Here is a 14,285-nt window from a genome sequence, read left to right as displayed (position 1 = left end):
AATCTAAAAGCGAGAGCGACAACACAATCACAAATTTAAAAAATATATATGAAAGGACCCGCGGATAATCCGAGCCGCGGATAACCTGACCGCCGATAATCGGGAGTTTACTGTATTTTGATGTTTTTGGATACCGGAAATTATTTTGACACATGCTACCTCAGATTAACCTATTTCAGTCTTTATCAGCACTCATTTAGAAAAGTTCACGCTTCCAGACAGTCCTAACTTTTCCTTTAAAACATTCAATTCATCCACGAATAGTTCGTGGGAAAAAAAAATTGTTAAGAGACCAATTGCTCTGTAATTTTTCCACATAAAAGGTATATTCCAGCTGTCGTTTTCCAATAAAAATTGAATGTACAGTCAATCCTCATTTATCGCGGTCAATTTGTTCCAGACTCTACCGCGATAACTGAATTTCCGCAAAGTAGGATTCTGTATTTATAAACCGCATATTTTCCTAATATTTTCCTAATTGGTGTGCATAAAACATACTTAAGACAATTTAAATAGGTTTTAACATAGGTAGAGCCCCTAGACATGAAACGTAGCCACCATTACATTTGCATTATTTAAAAAATTGCCCAAAATATGAGAAAATGAGTTATGTTAGACGTAATGGGTATCCCATTGTTAATTATTGAGAAATAAACTACACACACACATGCAGTTCGTACACACTACTACTAATCTATGAAAATAGGTCAACTTGTTCGATGATGAATTAATTGCCAGTTAGTGACTGTATGTGCCCCCGTTCTTCCTCTACAATTATCCTCTTTTAAGGTATTATGTATACAACTTAAAAAGCTAGTACATTCTTGAACACCATTTACAATTACCGATGTAATAATACAGTGATTTATACTTTTCAGTTAGTGTTTAATGATTAAAATGAGATAGCGATTCCCAACTCTTTCTTCAACGATTTTATACCTCCACTCCCTCAACTAGTATAGCTACAGCCCTCAGAAGTGCTTACCTTACTTGAAAGACATACTTTGTTATTCTTATGTAGGAAACAGTTTACACGAGTGCATAAAAAAAGCTAATTAATATATTTGAAAAGAAAAAAAACCGCGATGTAGTGAAGCCGCGAAAGTCGAAGCGCGAAGTAGCGAGGGACGACTGTACTATTCATTTAGGGGACCAGCAACAAATTGAAAAGACAAAAAAAGGTTTTTGACCATTCTTCATTGTAAATAGCTGAGAATAAGCTATAAATTTCAGAAATATGTTAACGAACTATGTAGAATTTAATTTATTACTTTCGTGATAGTATCTCTTATGCCCACGGAGATATAGCCATTTCTTTCAAAAAAGGAATTTTTTTTTGAAGGATTTCTACTCATAACACGCAGAGTTTTCCGCCAACCGTCACTAAACTTTCAGAGTATTTGACAGCATGCAAGAGAAACATAATAACAAAATTTGAAATTAAAATATTGAAAATTGGTTGAAATATGAACGTTTAAAGCAGTTGAATTTTTACTGCGCATGCGCGAAAGATATCAACTTATAATCTTCATAATCCAAAGCCCAGATAGATCCTGAGACTCATAATAAAATTCCATCTTTAAAATTTAAAAAGTTATCAGCGAGCTAATGAGCCAAGTTTCAATAATTCTTGGATAGGCGATGCATCGTATGGGATCGTATGCAAATAATTCGTTTTTAACAAGAATCTCTCTGCACGATAACAGTAGGCTTGCCAGATTTCTGAAATGTTCAACCGAGACACCGGAATACCCCCCCCCCCCGTCGCAAGTATTCAAAAAGGAATCACGGATGGTAGTGGACTCAAGTAAATTTTTTGATTACAGTGAAATTTTCAGAAACTATGAGAAACTCAACTTCCATCCCCCCGTAAAAAAATTAGACATATGCAAACAAAAGTTATTGAAAAGAAACATTTCAATTTTTTTTTTCAAGACATTTTTTCAAAATTTTGGACTTCAAACACCCTTGAAAGGAACACACCCCTGGCTGGTTTTAATTGTGTTTTTGAGGGTAGTTCAATCTCAATGCCTTGAAGAAAAAGAAATTATGAGCCTAAACCAGGGGTAATAATAAATGACACAAGCAGATAAATTTAAATTGCTTATTTCTTTCACGTTAATATTTATTACAGTAGGCGCCGCTTAATGTGATCACTTTGGGACAAATGCAATTTGATAACAATAACCGAAAAGAATCCAGGAGACACAAAATAATGATTTTTTCCTATTAAGGTGCATTTATTTTGGCAATTTCAAATTAAAATCACAGTTACTCAACTGAATGCAGTTTTAAATTATAAATTATTAAATTAACAGAATGGAAATATCTGAATTATAAAAAGTTAAAGCTAAATTATGCAATTTTTAATCACATAGTAATAGGTGAAGTAAAATATGACCGTTTTCCCTGACATTCGTAAACCAGTTTCAAAGCACATTCAGCTTTTCTATCTTTTACAGAATGGTTTTGCTTGTTGTTTAAATTTTAATTTAACTTTGCTTTGTTTTCAATCTCGACACAATTCTTTAATAGTTTACAAAGCAATGGCAACAATGGAGGTCCTACATCAATGCCTGCAACATGTCCAACGACAGATTTTTTTAGGTGCAAAAGAAGTTTTCTTAGGGGGAGTCTGTGGTCACTGGGGGCGAACTTTCTGTAGCTTTATTCCTAGAAAAGTTTTGAACTGCTATTGAAAACCACAAAATGCTACCCAGAAAGTTAGTCCCGTCAGGGTTTGCCTATGTATTTTTGTTAATTGAAGAACAAAAACGGGGAAAAATTGAAAGTTTATGAAAAAATGATAACAATAAACGAAGACGCTGATTACAATTCCGACTTTTTTAATTGTGTGTTAACATACAAGTGTTCTGGGACTTCGTGATTCTGATAACATTAAGCGAATGATAACATTAACCGTGATCACATAAGGCGGCACCTACTGTAGTTACTTCAGTTTAAAGAAATACTTTGAATGAGAAATAAAAACTTGAATGATATTTACATGTATTTTTCACTTGCTAGGACTTTTTTTTATTTATCTTTTGGTTTTGATGTTGTTGTAAAAATCTTCACAAGCAGATTCGATATTGATTTTACAAGTCTATGTTTCTAATGACAAAGTAATTATCCAAAATAATCCTTTACAGTTAATTATTTTTAGACTTTTTGGGTGATCTAACCAAATTTGTCTTTCTCGGGACCTGATATAAACCTGCCGGGACACCGGAATTTTGCCTGAAAACCGGGACTGAGTCTGGATAACAGGAAAGTGTTGCCGTTTTGAGAACGACCCCCTATCATTAGTCCGCGTCCAAGAATTATTGAAATTCAACTCAATCTTTGCTAATAATAAAGCTGAATGTCCCTCTGTCTGTCAGGATCTCTGGGACGCGCATAGCGCCTAGACCGTTCGGCCGATTTTCATGAAATTTTTCACAAAGTTAGTTTGTACCATGGGAGCGTGCACCTCGATGCGATTTTTCGCAAAATTCGATGTGGTTCTTTTTCCAATCCATTTTAAGAACAAAAATATCATAAGATGGACGAGTAAATTACGGAGTTATCATAACGTGGAACCGTAACGTGGACACAAGCCAATTGGCGAGATACGAAATTATCATAACATGGGTACAAGCCAATTGGCGAGAAAATTCACCATACATTATTTGTAAATAAACAGGCGAACCAAAAGACCTTTTACTTTTCTGTTACGGGCAAAGCCGCGCGAGTACCACTGGTAACTTTATAAATTTGAAAGATATTTAGCTGTAAATGTATCACAAGTTAAAGGATCCACTTGCGCTTTGGATTATGAAGTGTTAGGAAAATGCCTCCATTTTAGTTCATGGAGAAATTCCTAAAAAGCTAAAAAGTGTTTAAAGTGTTTTTAAATGATAGAACTTGTATTTGTACTTAACTTGGTAAATGATTCCACTCTCCTGAACAGGCTACTTGAATGTTTACCCCTCTGTGAACCAACTGTGACTCATGTGTTTACCTTTGGAAGCCATATGAAGTCACAGTGTGAGTGTTGAGTAACAGGTTCCTTATGCTGGTGTGAAAAATAGTTTCAAAAGTTTTCACGGTTGAAAATCTGAGAGTCGAGGTGAAAATTTACATAAAAAATAAAAAATAATTAATCTGAAGCAAAATTTCTGAAAATTTCATCCAGTTGTTGTAAAATATATATATGGGTCATTCTTTAAAAGGTGTAACTTTTCTGTCACACGCCTTTTACAGTAAAAACTTTAAGGAACAATTCGTTTGAAAATGATTTTTAATTTGATCAAAAATATATCTATGTAAACCTGCCAACAATTTTTTAATATATATTTGGTTCACAACATGTGAATTCTCACCTCCGTGGCATGTGACACACCTTGAGTGACTGTATATTTTGCTTACAAACCTGTTTAATGAAAAGTATATGTTTATTTTTTTATTTTTCCTTTCACAAGTGTCTCAAATGCTAGTTGTTTTAGTACAATTGCTTTTTAATAATGTGTTTTAGTCCATTTTTATAGGATGAGTAGTGATGTCACACGAAAAGCTCTCACCTCCATTACCTAAACACAAAATGTCATTCCTCATTGACACGTGACAGTAATGACATCACATTTTATTTTCCATGATACAAGGGAGCCCCCTTGTTTATTTTGAGCTGTATAGTTGAAGTTGTGAGATTTTTGTCGAAAAACAAGAAGATAGATTTTTTGCTTCAAAAACTTAGTGTGGTTATCCTGACTTCTCACCTCCGTGAACTTGAATTTCAGAATTGAAAAAGTCAAAAGTGCCCCCCCCCCTTCATAATGTTTTGTTAAGCAGTTTTTGTGAGGATCCTTTAAAATGTTTGAAAGAAGCTAAAGTCGATTAATCTACTTTAAAGTAAATAAACCTTATGTTCTATTTTACTTCAAATGTGATGGTAAAATCATTGAGAAGGAATACATGGAGAGAGTGCAACCCTACTATCCCAATACGGCAACAGTACCATGTGACCTGGGGAGCAATTTCGAGTTGACCGTAACCGCTGAAGAAGTTTCCATTAGCTGAAGCCATGCATGATAACAACCTTTAACTGTGGAAGGGAAAAATTAGATTTATAGTAATAGTGCAGTATTCTAGCGTTGTAAACTGTGAGGAAAAAGCCACCGCAGAAGGTCCAGCAACTTTTCCCTAGCATGTACGAATGTTTTTCACTTCTAAATAAAGAAACGAGTACATATTCCACAGTTGCCTATAATTTTTAAATTTTTGTACATATTTTACCTATAAAAGTTATAAAACATTGTATATCTTGAGTGCAAATAACATTTTAGTTCCATAAAAACACTTTTAACTTGACTAGTAATTATTTTAACGGCTCTTAAGCATTTTGCGTACATTTGCTTTGTTGGCGAGTAGCTTCTCGACAAGATCCTGTGAACAGCAGATGTGCAAGAACAAAGATTTGCTATTTTTATGCTTCAATTTAAATACTAATATGCCTGCGTATGAAATCATTTCAAAACATTGATTACAATACTTATGAATCCATAAATTTTCAGTCAATAACAGAACACTTTAAACTATTTGTACATGCCTGTCATTTCAGGGAATAAACATCAAAACACCGGAAAAATGCAATTGCATTTTTCAATTTACTTTAAAACTCGGAAAGAAGTGTGGAGAGGGAGTTTGAATGATAGGCCTGTATTTGTATCCGTTATTTATTTATTTATTTATTATTATGCGGTAAAGGAGTTGGAGCCAGAGTTGCTCTGATTTGTAGCCCTGACTTCATAATAAGCGCCGTCTGAAAAATATTTAATGCCAAAAGAGCGATTGTGTGCCAAAACGCGACTACTTCCCAGCCAAACATTGGGTCCCAAGCTTATTTCACTGAGACATTTGCTATGGCTCCCTCCATTAGTATTCCTTCTCAATGAGTAAAATATGTTTTTTAGCATTTTAAGCTCCTTAACTACTAAATCTTATGTAATCTCACCAAATTGGTATTATAATGCTCTGTATTACTTTGAAAGATTGTTATAATGATTTAAACAAGAGCGTATTAAAACAGAAAAATCACTTTTTCTATCAAAGAAGTACTAATGAAGGAATCGTGACATTTTGTACCTTTGACTTCGAAATTTGTGAGCTTATGTATTTTTCTGCACTGACCTCTGACTGCAATATTGCCCTCCTAACAAAATCAAAGGGATTTTATTGAAATATATGTTCTATGTGTGCGTGTTTTTAGTTTTTACTTATGTTCTAAAGAAGTAACTTAAAATCTTTTATTGATGTAATTAAGTTACTTTCATCTATTCGGGAGGGAAACAGTCTCCCCCCTCAAAACCGCAACTGTTAACAACTATGGTATAAATGCTTCAGCAATATTTTACTCAGTAATGATCTTTTATACGTTTTTTCTAGCTCTAAAATGAAAAGTAAACATAAACACATTTTAGTTACTGTATCAATCCTCATGTAAATAATAAACAATGATCGAGTAACCCGCGTGTTTCAACGATGAAACTCGCGCCACGGCATGATCATTTGATAATATGTTTCGGTAGTGTTTAACACATGCAGGGAAAGCTTTATTGTGACAAGGCAGAACTCGATCCGGTGACTTAAAAGTTTTACTGGTACCGTAAAACGGGATGAAGCGGATCACTTTTTCAGGTCTTTTTTAAATTTACTCGCAAACAAAAGTATGAAAAAATCTGGGAAAAAATAGATAAATTCTTATATTCCTCCTAAATAATACTATCCAACGGAAATTATTCTACATTAATAATAACATTTTTTATTTAATGTTAAAGAGTGATCACCATATGATTTCTATAATGCAACAACTTCTTCTTTATACAGGGGTTAAGCGGATGAGTGAATTCCGTTTTTAAAAAACATACTGTATTTTTGTAGGTACATTTGCATGGGTGGGTGTTCAGTAATATACAAAAACGAAAGATAAAATGAACACAACGAAAACGAAAGTATATGGCATGGCATATATCTCCGACGCCTGTCTCAGTGACATTTTTTTAGATTTGACTGCAAAAACAGCATTTTCTAGATGTTGAAGATTGTAGTTACGTTTTGCCGCTGATCCGAGCATTCTTAACATACTTGCGCGGCATGATCCATTCCACCCCACTGATGTGCCTGTTGTCACAAATTAGCCTACAACAAAAGATTTCGATTTAAAAGTCAGATTTAGAAAAACACTAGTTAATAAGGATGGCTTTTCAGATATCACAATAACTCTTTCATGTATATAAGTCACTTACCTTTTTGTTGACAATAATTCGATTCAGATGTGGTTGAAATCGTCCAAAAAACCGTGATTTGTTCACTGCTGTCACAAATCTTGTAATACAACGAATTTTGGGGTTATAACACAACAATACAATTATCGGAACCTGTAACGCCATTTTGAATTCTTCAACTACTCCCGCATAGACGCGAGCACGTGTTATCTTGAAAATAAAACCTGTGATCCTTTTCACCCCACCCGATTCACTTCACCCCGTTTTACGGTAAGACTTTCATTTTTATAAAACGAAGAAACCAAAACAATGAACGCTACCTACTGGAGTTTAGGATTCATCCACTGGTGTTAAGGGTTAACATTTCATCAAACAAAATATCACCAAACAGGCAATGGCTTCGTTCAAATTTAGAAACATCTTTCACCCGTCACACTTTGACGAGCGATTTTCTAGTTGTTAATAAACATTATTGGTAATATTTAAAGTTATAGTCAGAGCGTAAAATTGTAAGCTTTAAAATGAGAGGTAAATTATATAATTTGATAAAGAAATAAGGAAGATTTTGCTTGGTGACTGAAATACAGGCTGGAGAAAAAGCATATGAGATACTTAAAATACACCACTACCTCAGTTATTCCATCCGAGGACTGCAGTTTCGTGCTTTTTAGCACTCATCAACCCGGAATGGGAATCACATGAGCTGGAGGCGAAAAACCTCTTAAGGGAGCCAAGAGAGCCAAACAAACTGGTAGCTAATGTAGAATTAGCAAACCAGATGAGCGAGGTGTATTTTAAGTGGTTATTTTCTGGCGATATATTTTAAGTATTTCTGCCTTAGCCCTGGCTTTAGGGCGGTAACTTACTACAAAATACCTTAACTTTGCCATCAATCTTTGAGTTCAACCGCACCATTGCTGCGGTCGCTCATCTGGTTTGCTAATTCTGCATGAGCTACTGTTTGTTTGGCTCTCTTGGCTCCCTTAAGAGATTTTTCGCCTCCAGCTCATGTGATTCCTATTCCGGGCTGATGAGTGCTAAAAAGCACGAAACTGCAGTCCTCTGATAGAATAACTGAGCTGGCGGTGTATTTTAAGTATCTCTGCCTTAGCACTGGCTTTAGGGCGGTAACTTACTACAAAATACCTTAGCTTTGCCATCAATCTTTGAGTTCAACCGCACCATTGTTGCGGTCGCTCATCTGGTTTGCTAATTCTGCATTAGCTACCAGTTTGTTTGGCTCTCTTGGCTCCCTTAAGAGATTTTTCGCCTCCAGCTCATGTGGTTCCTATTCCGGGCTGATGAGTGCTAAAAAGCACGAAACTGCAGTTCTCTGATAGAATAACTGAGCTGGCGGTGTATTTTAAGTATATCTGCCTTAGCCCTGGCTTTAGGGCGGTAACTTACTACAAAATACCTTAACTTTGCCATCAATCTTTGAGTTCAACCGCACCATTGTTGCGGTCGCTCATCTGGTTTGCTAATTCTGCATTAGCTACCAGTTTGTTTGGCTCTCTTGGCTCCCTTAAGAGATTTTTCGCCTCCAGCTCATGTGGTTCCTATTCCGGGCTGATGAGTGCTAAAAAGCACGAAACTGCAGTTCTCTGATAGAATAACTGAGCTGGCGGTGTATTTTAAGTATATCTGCCTTAGCCCTGGCTTTAGGGCGGTAACTTACTACAAAATACCTTAACTTTGCCATCAATCTTTGAGTTCAACCGCACCATTGTTGCGGTCGATCATCTGGTTTGCTAATTCTGCATTAGCTACCAGTTTGTTTGCCTCTCTTGGCTCCCTTAAGAGATTTTTCGCCTCCAGCTCATGTGGTTCCTATTCCGGGCTGATGAGTGCTAAAAAGCACGAAACTGCAGTCCTCTGATAGAATAACTGAGCTGGCGGTGTATTTTAAGTATCTCTGCCTTAGCCCTGGCTTTAGGGCGGTAACTTACTACAAAATAACATATGAGATGTTGTATTAATCACATGTGTGACGGAGTCCATCTTTTATAATGCCTCTGGGCCCCAAATCCTCGATCCGGCCCCGATCATAACGTGGACGAGCAAATGAACACAGCAAATGGGCGAGAAATTCATCATCCATTATTTGTAAATATACAGGCGTACCAAATGACCTTTTCATTTTCTTCTACGGGCAATGCCGTGCGGGTACCGCTAGTGTTGAATAAAAAGGTTTTTACCATAGACTAATAATAAGAATAGACCGAGCTATGGCAACCCTTTTGCTGCTCATAAACCAAACCATGTGACTAGTGGATATTCTAGCAACAGCGGGCGTTGATCGTTTGTTACGATCAACGCGAGAAATAAAATAAATAGAATTGATGGAACACGGAAGAATGATCTTTTATGGAGTCCGATTTGTAAATTTTTTATTCTAAGTTGTAATTATTTTATTAATATAGTGAGATTTCGTTTAGATAGTATTGTGCTTCGTATATAGTGAGATTTCGTTTAGATACTATTGTATCTTTAGTCAATTTCAATAACTCTCTAAGCAATTAAAGATGCAAGCGCCCAATAAGAATCGGCAAACTGTAAGATTTTTATCTACAATTTCAATTTAAGATACCGATTAGCACATTTTTGCGTAAACGCAAAACGTTTACGCCATTACGTTCACGCCAACGCTGACGTAGCAGTTCTGAATGAAATAAAAGTTACTGAAAACTGTGATCAAAAACTAATTACTAATGTCAAAATAATGCATAACTAAAAGAAAACAGTTCAGTCTCTGCACCTGGAAAAAAAATTATAATGAAAACACATTACGTCTTAAAATACATGTCGTGTGCCAAACTATAGATAATGTTGCCATCTGGCGACCGTGCTGCCAAAGTTTTCGCCAAGCCTCCCACCAGTCACATGATGTATCCATGAACCAATTTTTTCATCAGCAAGTCTGGGAAAGCTCGGTCTACTCTTATTATTAGTCTATGGCAGAGTTTCCACAACGGTCGCATTTTTCGCATAATGCGAAAACACTATCTGAATTGCGAAAATAAAGCAATGCATTTTCGCTTTTTTGCTCAAATAAAAAATAAATTTAAAAAAAAGAAGAAATGTATGATCCTAGAGAGGAAGCATGCATGGCGATAATCAACATAATTTTTTTTAAATCTTAGCTAAGATGTTTAAACTACAATTATGTTCAATAACTATTAGTCTTATCCAGCATTATGTCCCCCCAATAACTGCTTTATTAGGAGGATGGGACTGCAACGTTCTAAACACCAATCGTGTTTTCTTTTTTTCTTTTATGTTTTTAAAAAATAGCTGTTGTACTTATTTTTTCAAAGATGTCACAGATGAAATATGAATTGTATCTTCAACTGTAGATGAAACACATAAATATATGAGAAAATATAAATATATAAATATATAAATATATGAGAATGTGTAGCATTTTACCATTTTGCTAACATTTTCCCCTCAATTTTAGCTTTTATGCTAAGAAACTTTTGAACCCAACTTAAACCCTGGAAGGTTTTTACTGAAAGTTCTTCCGTTTGCTGCTCATAGATAAGTCATTTTCATTTTTTTACAACAACCGAATGTGCGTTCACTCTCTTTCTCTCCCTTCCAGGAGACGCCGGCGGCGACGTGCGTTGGAGACGGAAGGGGACGGAATGACAGCGTTGCATCATGCGGCAAGGATCGGAGACGCGGAGAAGATAAGGACACTGCTGGAGGCTGGATGGGACGCGAGAGCGAGGGATCGATCGGGACGGACGCCCCTCCATCACGCCGTGGGCTCGGGGAGGAAGGCCGCGGCAGAAGTGCTGCTGGGGGCCGACCCCGAATGCGACGGTCCTGACTTTCATGGCCGCCGCCCCCTGCATCTAGCCGCGAGAGCAGGTCTCGTGCCGACAGCCAGAGCGTTGGTGTCGAGGGGTGCGCGTTTGCATGCCAAAGATGTACTTGGATTCTGTCCCCTGCACTACGCCCTGGCGAATGGACACTGCGGTGTAGCCAGAGTGCTGCTGGCGACGTACGCCTGGAGGGGCATCGCGATAGATTGGGAGGGGATGGAGCTCTCGCAGGAGGAAGAGGAGCGCGGCGTCCGGCTGCTCTCCGAGTGCGAGGCCGAGATGCGGGAGGTCCGGGCGGAGAAATCGAGGTTCTCCCTCCTCGCCCGCCGACACCCCTCCCGGCTGTCCCGCCGCCTCTCCGACGAGGCGATCCGGCGGCTCTCGGACCGGGACCTCCTGACGCAGGACTTCCCGCTTTTCGGCGACCTCCTTCTCATCCGGCTGGGGGAGGTCCGGGAGAGGAGGGCCCTGGAGGATCGTTTCCTGCGCTGCTTCCCCCTCCTCTGCCCGCCCCTGCCCCCACCTGCACCGACGTCCTCCTCGCGTGCCTGGCGGACGACGACCTGAGGCACTTCGCCCGAGCCGTGGAGCTCTAGTCCCGAAGATATTCCGTTCGAGTGCCTCACGATTAGGGAAAAATAAAGATCACAGGACTTGAACTTTGCTTGAAATGTATGAATCTCTTCTGTTAGAATACAGAAAGTGCCCGAGGTGGTTTACTGAACCTTGTCTGCTGGATATGTAACTCAGGAAGATTTGTTTTCCTTGAGAAAACAATTTAATAGCTTTGTACATCATTTGCAAAAATGTATCAATCATGTAATAAAAGGAATATTTTAGCCTTTAATAAAATCTGTTTTCTTATACCATATTGGCACGAACGAAAGGGACACTTTTACTGCAGAAACAATTTTCACGCACTCTTTATTACCCTGGTAAAAAATGCAGGATGACGTTAACATGGCTCGATGCGGAATAGGCCTCTGCGTACAATTCACCAAAAAAAAAATTTAAAATCGCATTGTTTTCTGCTCACGTCGGTTTGGCTCGGAGGTACAGATTTATAAATGCATTTTTTTTTAAAGTTTTGGTGTGTACTCGCAGATTTTGTAACCGACATCTGTTTATTTTATTATTGGGGGCAATGCCTAAAATGACAAAAAATTACCTTATAAATTAATGCATTTATTATTTTACTAATGTATATCAACGTTGTTAAAAAGCATGCAGCCATTTAGCAAAGGAAAAAAAACACCTGTTTCGGAGCTGTGAGGAATCGTTTTTGAATGCAAAAGATGTGAGAAAATGGAACAGAAGACTGCGTTTGTCGGATGTCCTTTCGTCCATAGGCTCGCACTTTTGTGCATTGAAAAGTTTCCTTTCGCCTCCATACATACAACAATGTACGTACATTCACATGTACTCAGTTATTTATTTAATTATCAATTTAACGACAAATAGTGTAATAGTCTCTTTGAGACAAGAACCTAAGCTCTCCCTCTGCAGGGCCGACGCCAAGGGGGAATGTGCGGGGTGCTACCCCCCCCCCCCCCACACAGTTTTTAGAAGTGGGGCCGCCAATTTCCTTTTAGCGATGCAACAAACGAAGAAAAAGAGAAACTCTTCGTTGTTTAAAAAAAGAAAATAGTAAACATAATATAGTGACAAAAAGTATTTTTTTTCTCTAAAATTTAAATGAAAATCTTATCTTAAAATGCAATTTAGGAACATCCATGATTCTCTTTTATTGAGATTATCTAAACAAAATAAATAATAAATTATTAAATAAAAATAAAAAACCCGACTGCGTAAAAACCGAAAAAACTGAAAAGAAAAATGTATAAGCTCCAATAATTTAAAATGTTAATACAAGTACTACTGAATAACTACACCGTTGAAATAGTTTTATGACCGTACACAGGTAAGACAATTCATAAATTCAAAAGCAGAATAGAAGGACTTTCAGATGTCAACGTTAAATTTTGATTCAATTCTGTTGATTGATTCTTGGTTATGCTCTGGTCTAAACTATAACTTTTATATACATTTAGCTACTGTTCTTGTTTTCTGGTCAATTTTTTCAACTTCATTCTAGAAAAATAGGGAAAACAGCTAGAGTTATTTTTGTTCTTTAAATACATTCCTAACGACAATATTGAGAAAAAAAACCCCACTCTGCATACAAAATTAATATTTTAACTTCAAAAAGAATTTCCAATTTTGACCAAAATCCTTGGAACCTCCACTATCGAGCGGCGGAACGCGCTTGCTGCGGCAGCTGCCTGAGCGCAGTAATGGAAGTTACGGGTTCAACTCTCACCGGTGCCCCGGGTGTTATTTCCTGCCTTTTGTGTTGTAACTCTTTCCTGTGTGTCCTTCCAAGGGCAAGGCGCTCTGTTTGCCGAAATCTGATGTATAAGAAGTTGCTGTACAATCCTTATATATTATTTCTGTAGCCTTTTTTTGGTTTCTACGCGAGATTTTCCTCAATTCTTGATCGATTTCTTTGATTTACACCTTATTTTAAACCTTATCGTGCAGACTACTGACGAAAAATAGACCCACGGTCTAAAAATTGTTTCTTCGGGCAAAAAAACCTGTTTTAAAGAACCAGAATGAGGTTTTCGGTTAAATTTATAACTTTAACTTGCACTGCTACCGACAGAGCTGACTAGCTTGATCGGCAGAGCATTCGTCTGGTAACCAGGAGAATGCGTGTTCGGGCCCACGTCTGGACAGTCTGCATCAAAAAATTAGAAAAATACCGCGCTTTACATGAAAAACAAATAGGAGTTAATACATGAGGAAAAAACGCTCCTAGCTGTTATGTAAACTTGATGCAACACGGAGCTAAATTGATACTCAATTGTGCGGGTTTATTTTTTTTTTTTAAGCTTTGGCTCCGGGAAGAAAATTAAAGCATCATGTAAGCTAAAATATAAGTATCAGGTTTAAGATTTCAGATTACATTGGAATTGTTTTTTGTTCAGTAAAATATAATAAATCGTATGTTGAAATATAGATTCTTCTAATGAGTTTTTGACTCTTTGTACAAATAAAAGAATACTACCTCAATTTAAAGGGTAATATGTATAATTTTCTTCTTTTTACAAAAGAACAAATAGCGTATCACATTTTTACTACATTTGAAAAGCTACGCTTAAAAAAGAACTTAGTTCAAATTATTTTGTAT

At 37.1% G+C, this 14,285-nt stretch overlaps 1 protein-coding gene across 1 annotated transcript in view; it reads left to right on the top strand.

Annotated features, from left to right (window-relative positions):
• Positions 1-11,876, top strand: part of LOC129232471 (26S proteasome non-ATPase regulatory subunit 10-like) — a 42,918-nt gene extending 31,042 nt beyond the window's left edge. Inside the window, exon 4 of the mRNA XM_054866616.1 lies at positions 10,867-11,876. Coding sequence (XP_054722591.1) covers positions 10,867-11,659 — 793 coding nt within the window. The 3' untranslated portion in view covers positions 11,660-11,876. The remainder of the gene's footprint in view (positions 1-10,866) is intronic.
• The last annotated feature ends 2,409 nt before the right edge of the window (positions 11,877-14,285 follow it).

This window comes from Uloborus diversus, unplaced genomic scaffold, assembly GCF_026930045.1.
Source record: "Uloborus diversus isolate 005 unplaced genomic scaffold, Udiv.v.3.1 scaffold_12, whole genome shotgun sequence".
Classification (NCBI taxonomy): Eukaryota; Metazoa; Arthropoda; class Arachnida; order Araneae; family Uloboridae; genus Uloborus; species Uloborus diversus.
The sequence above is the reverse complement of the archived record's forward strand: the minus strand, read 5'-3'. Positions and strand labels throughout refer to the sequence as shown.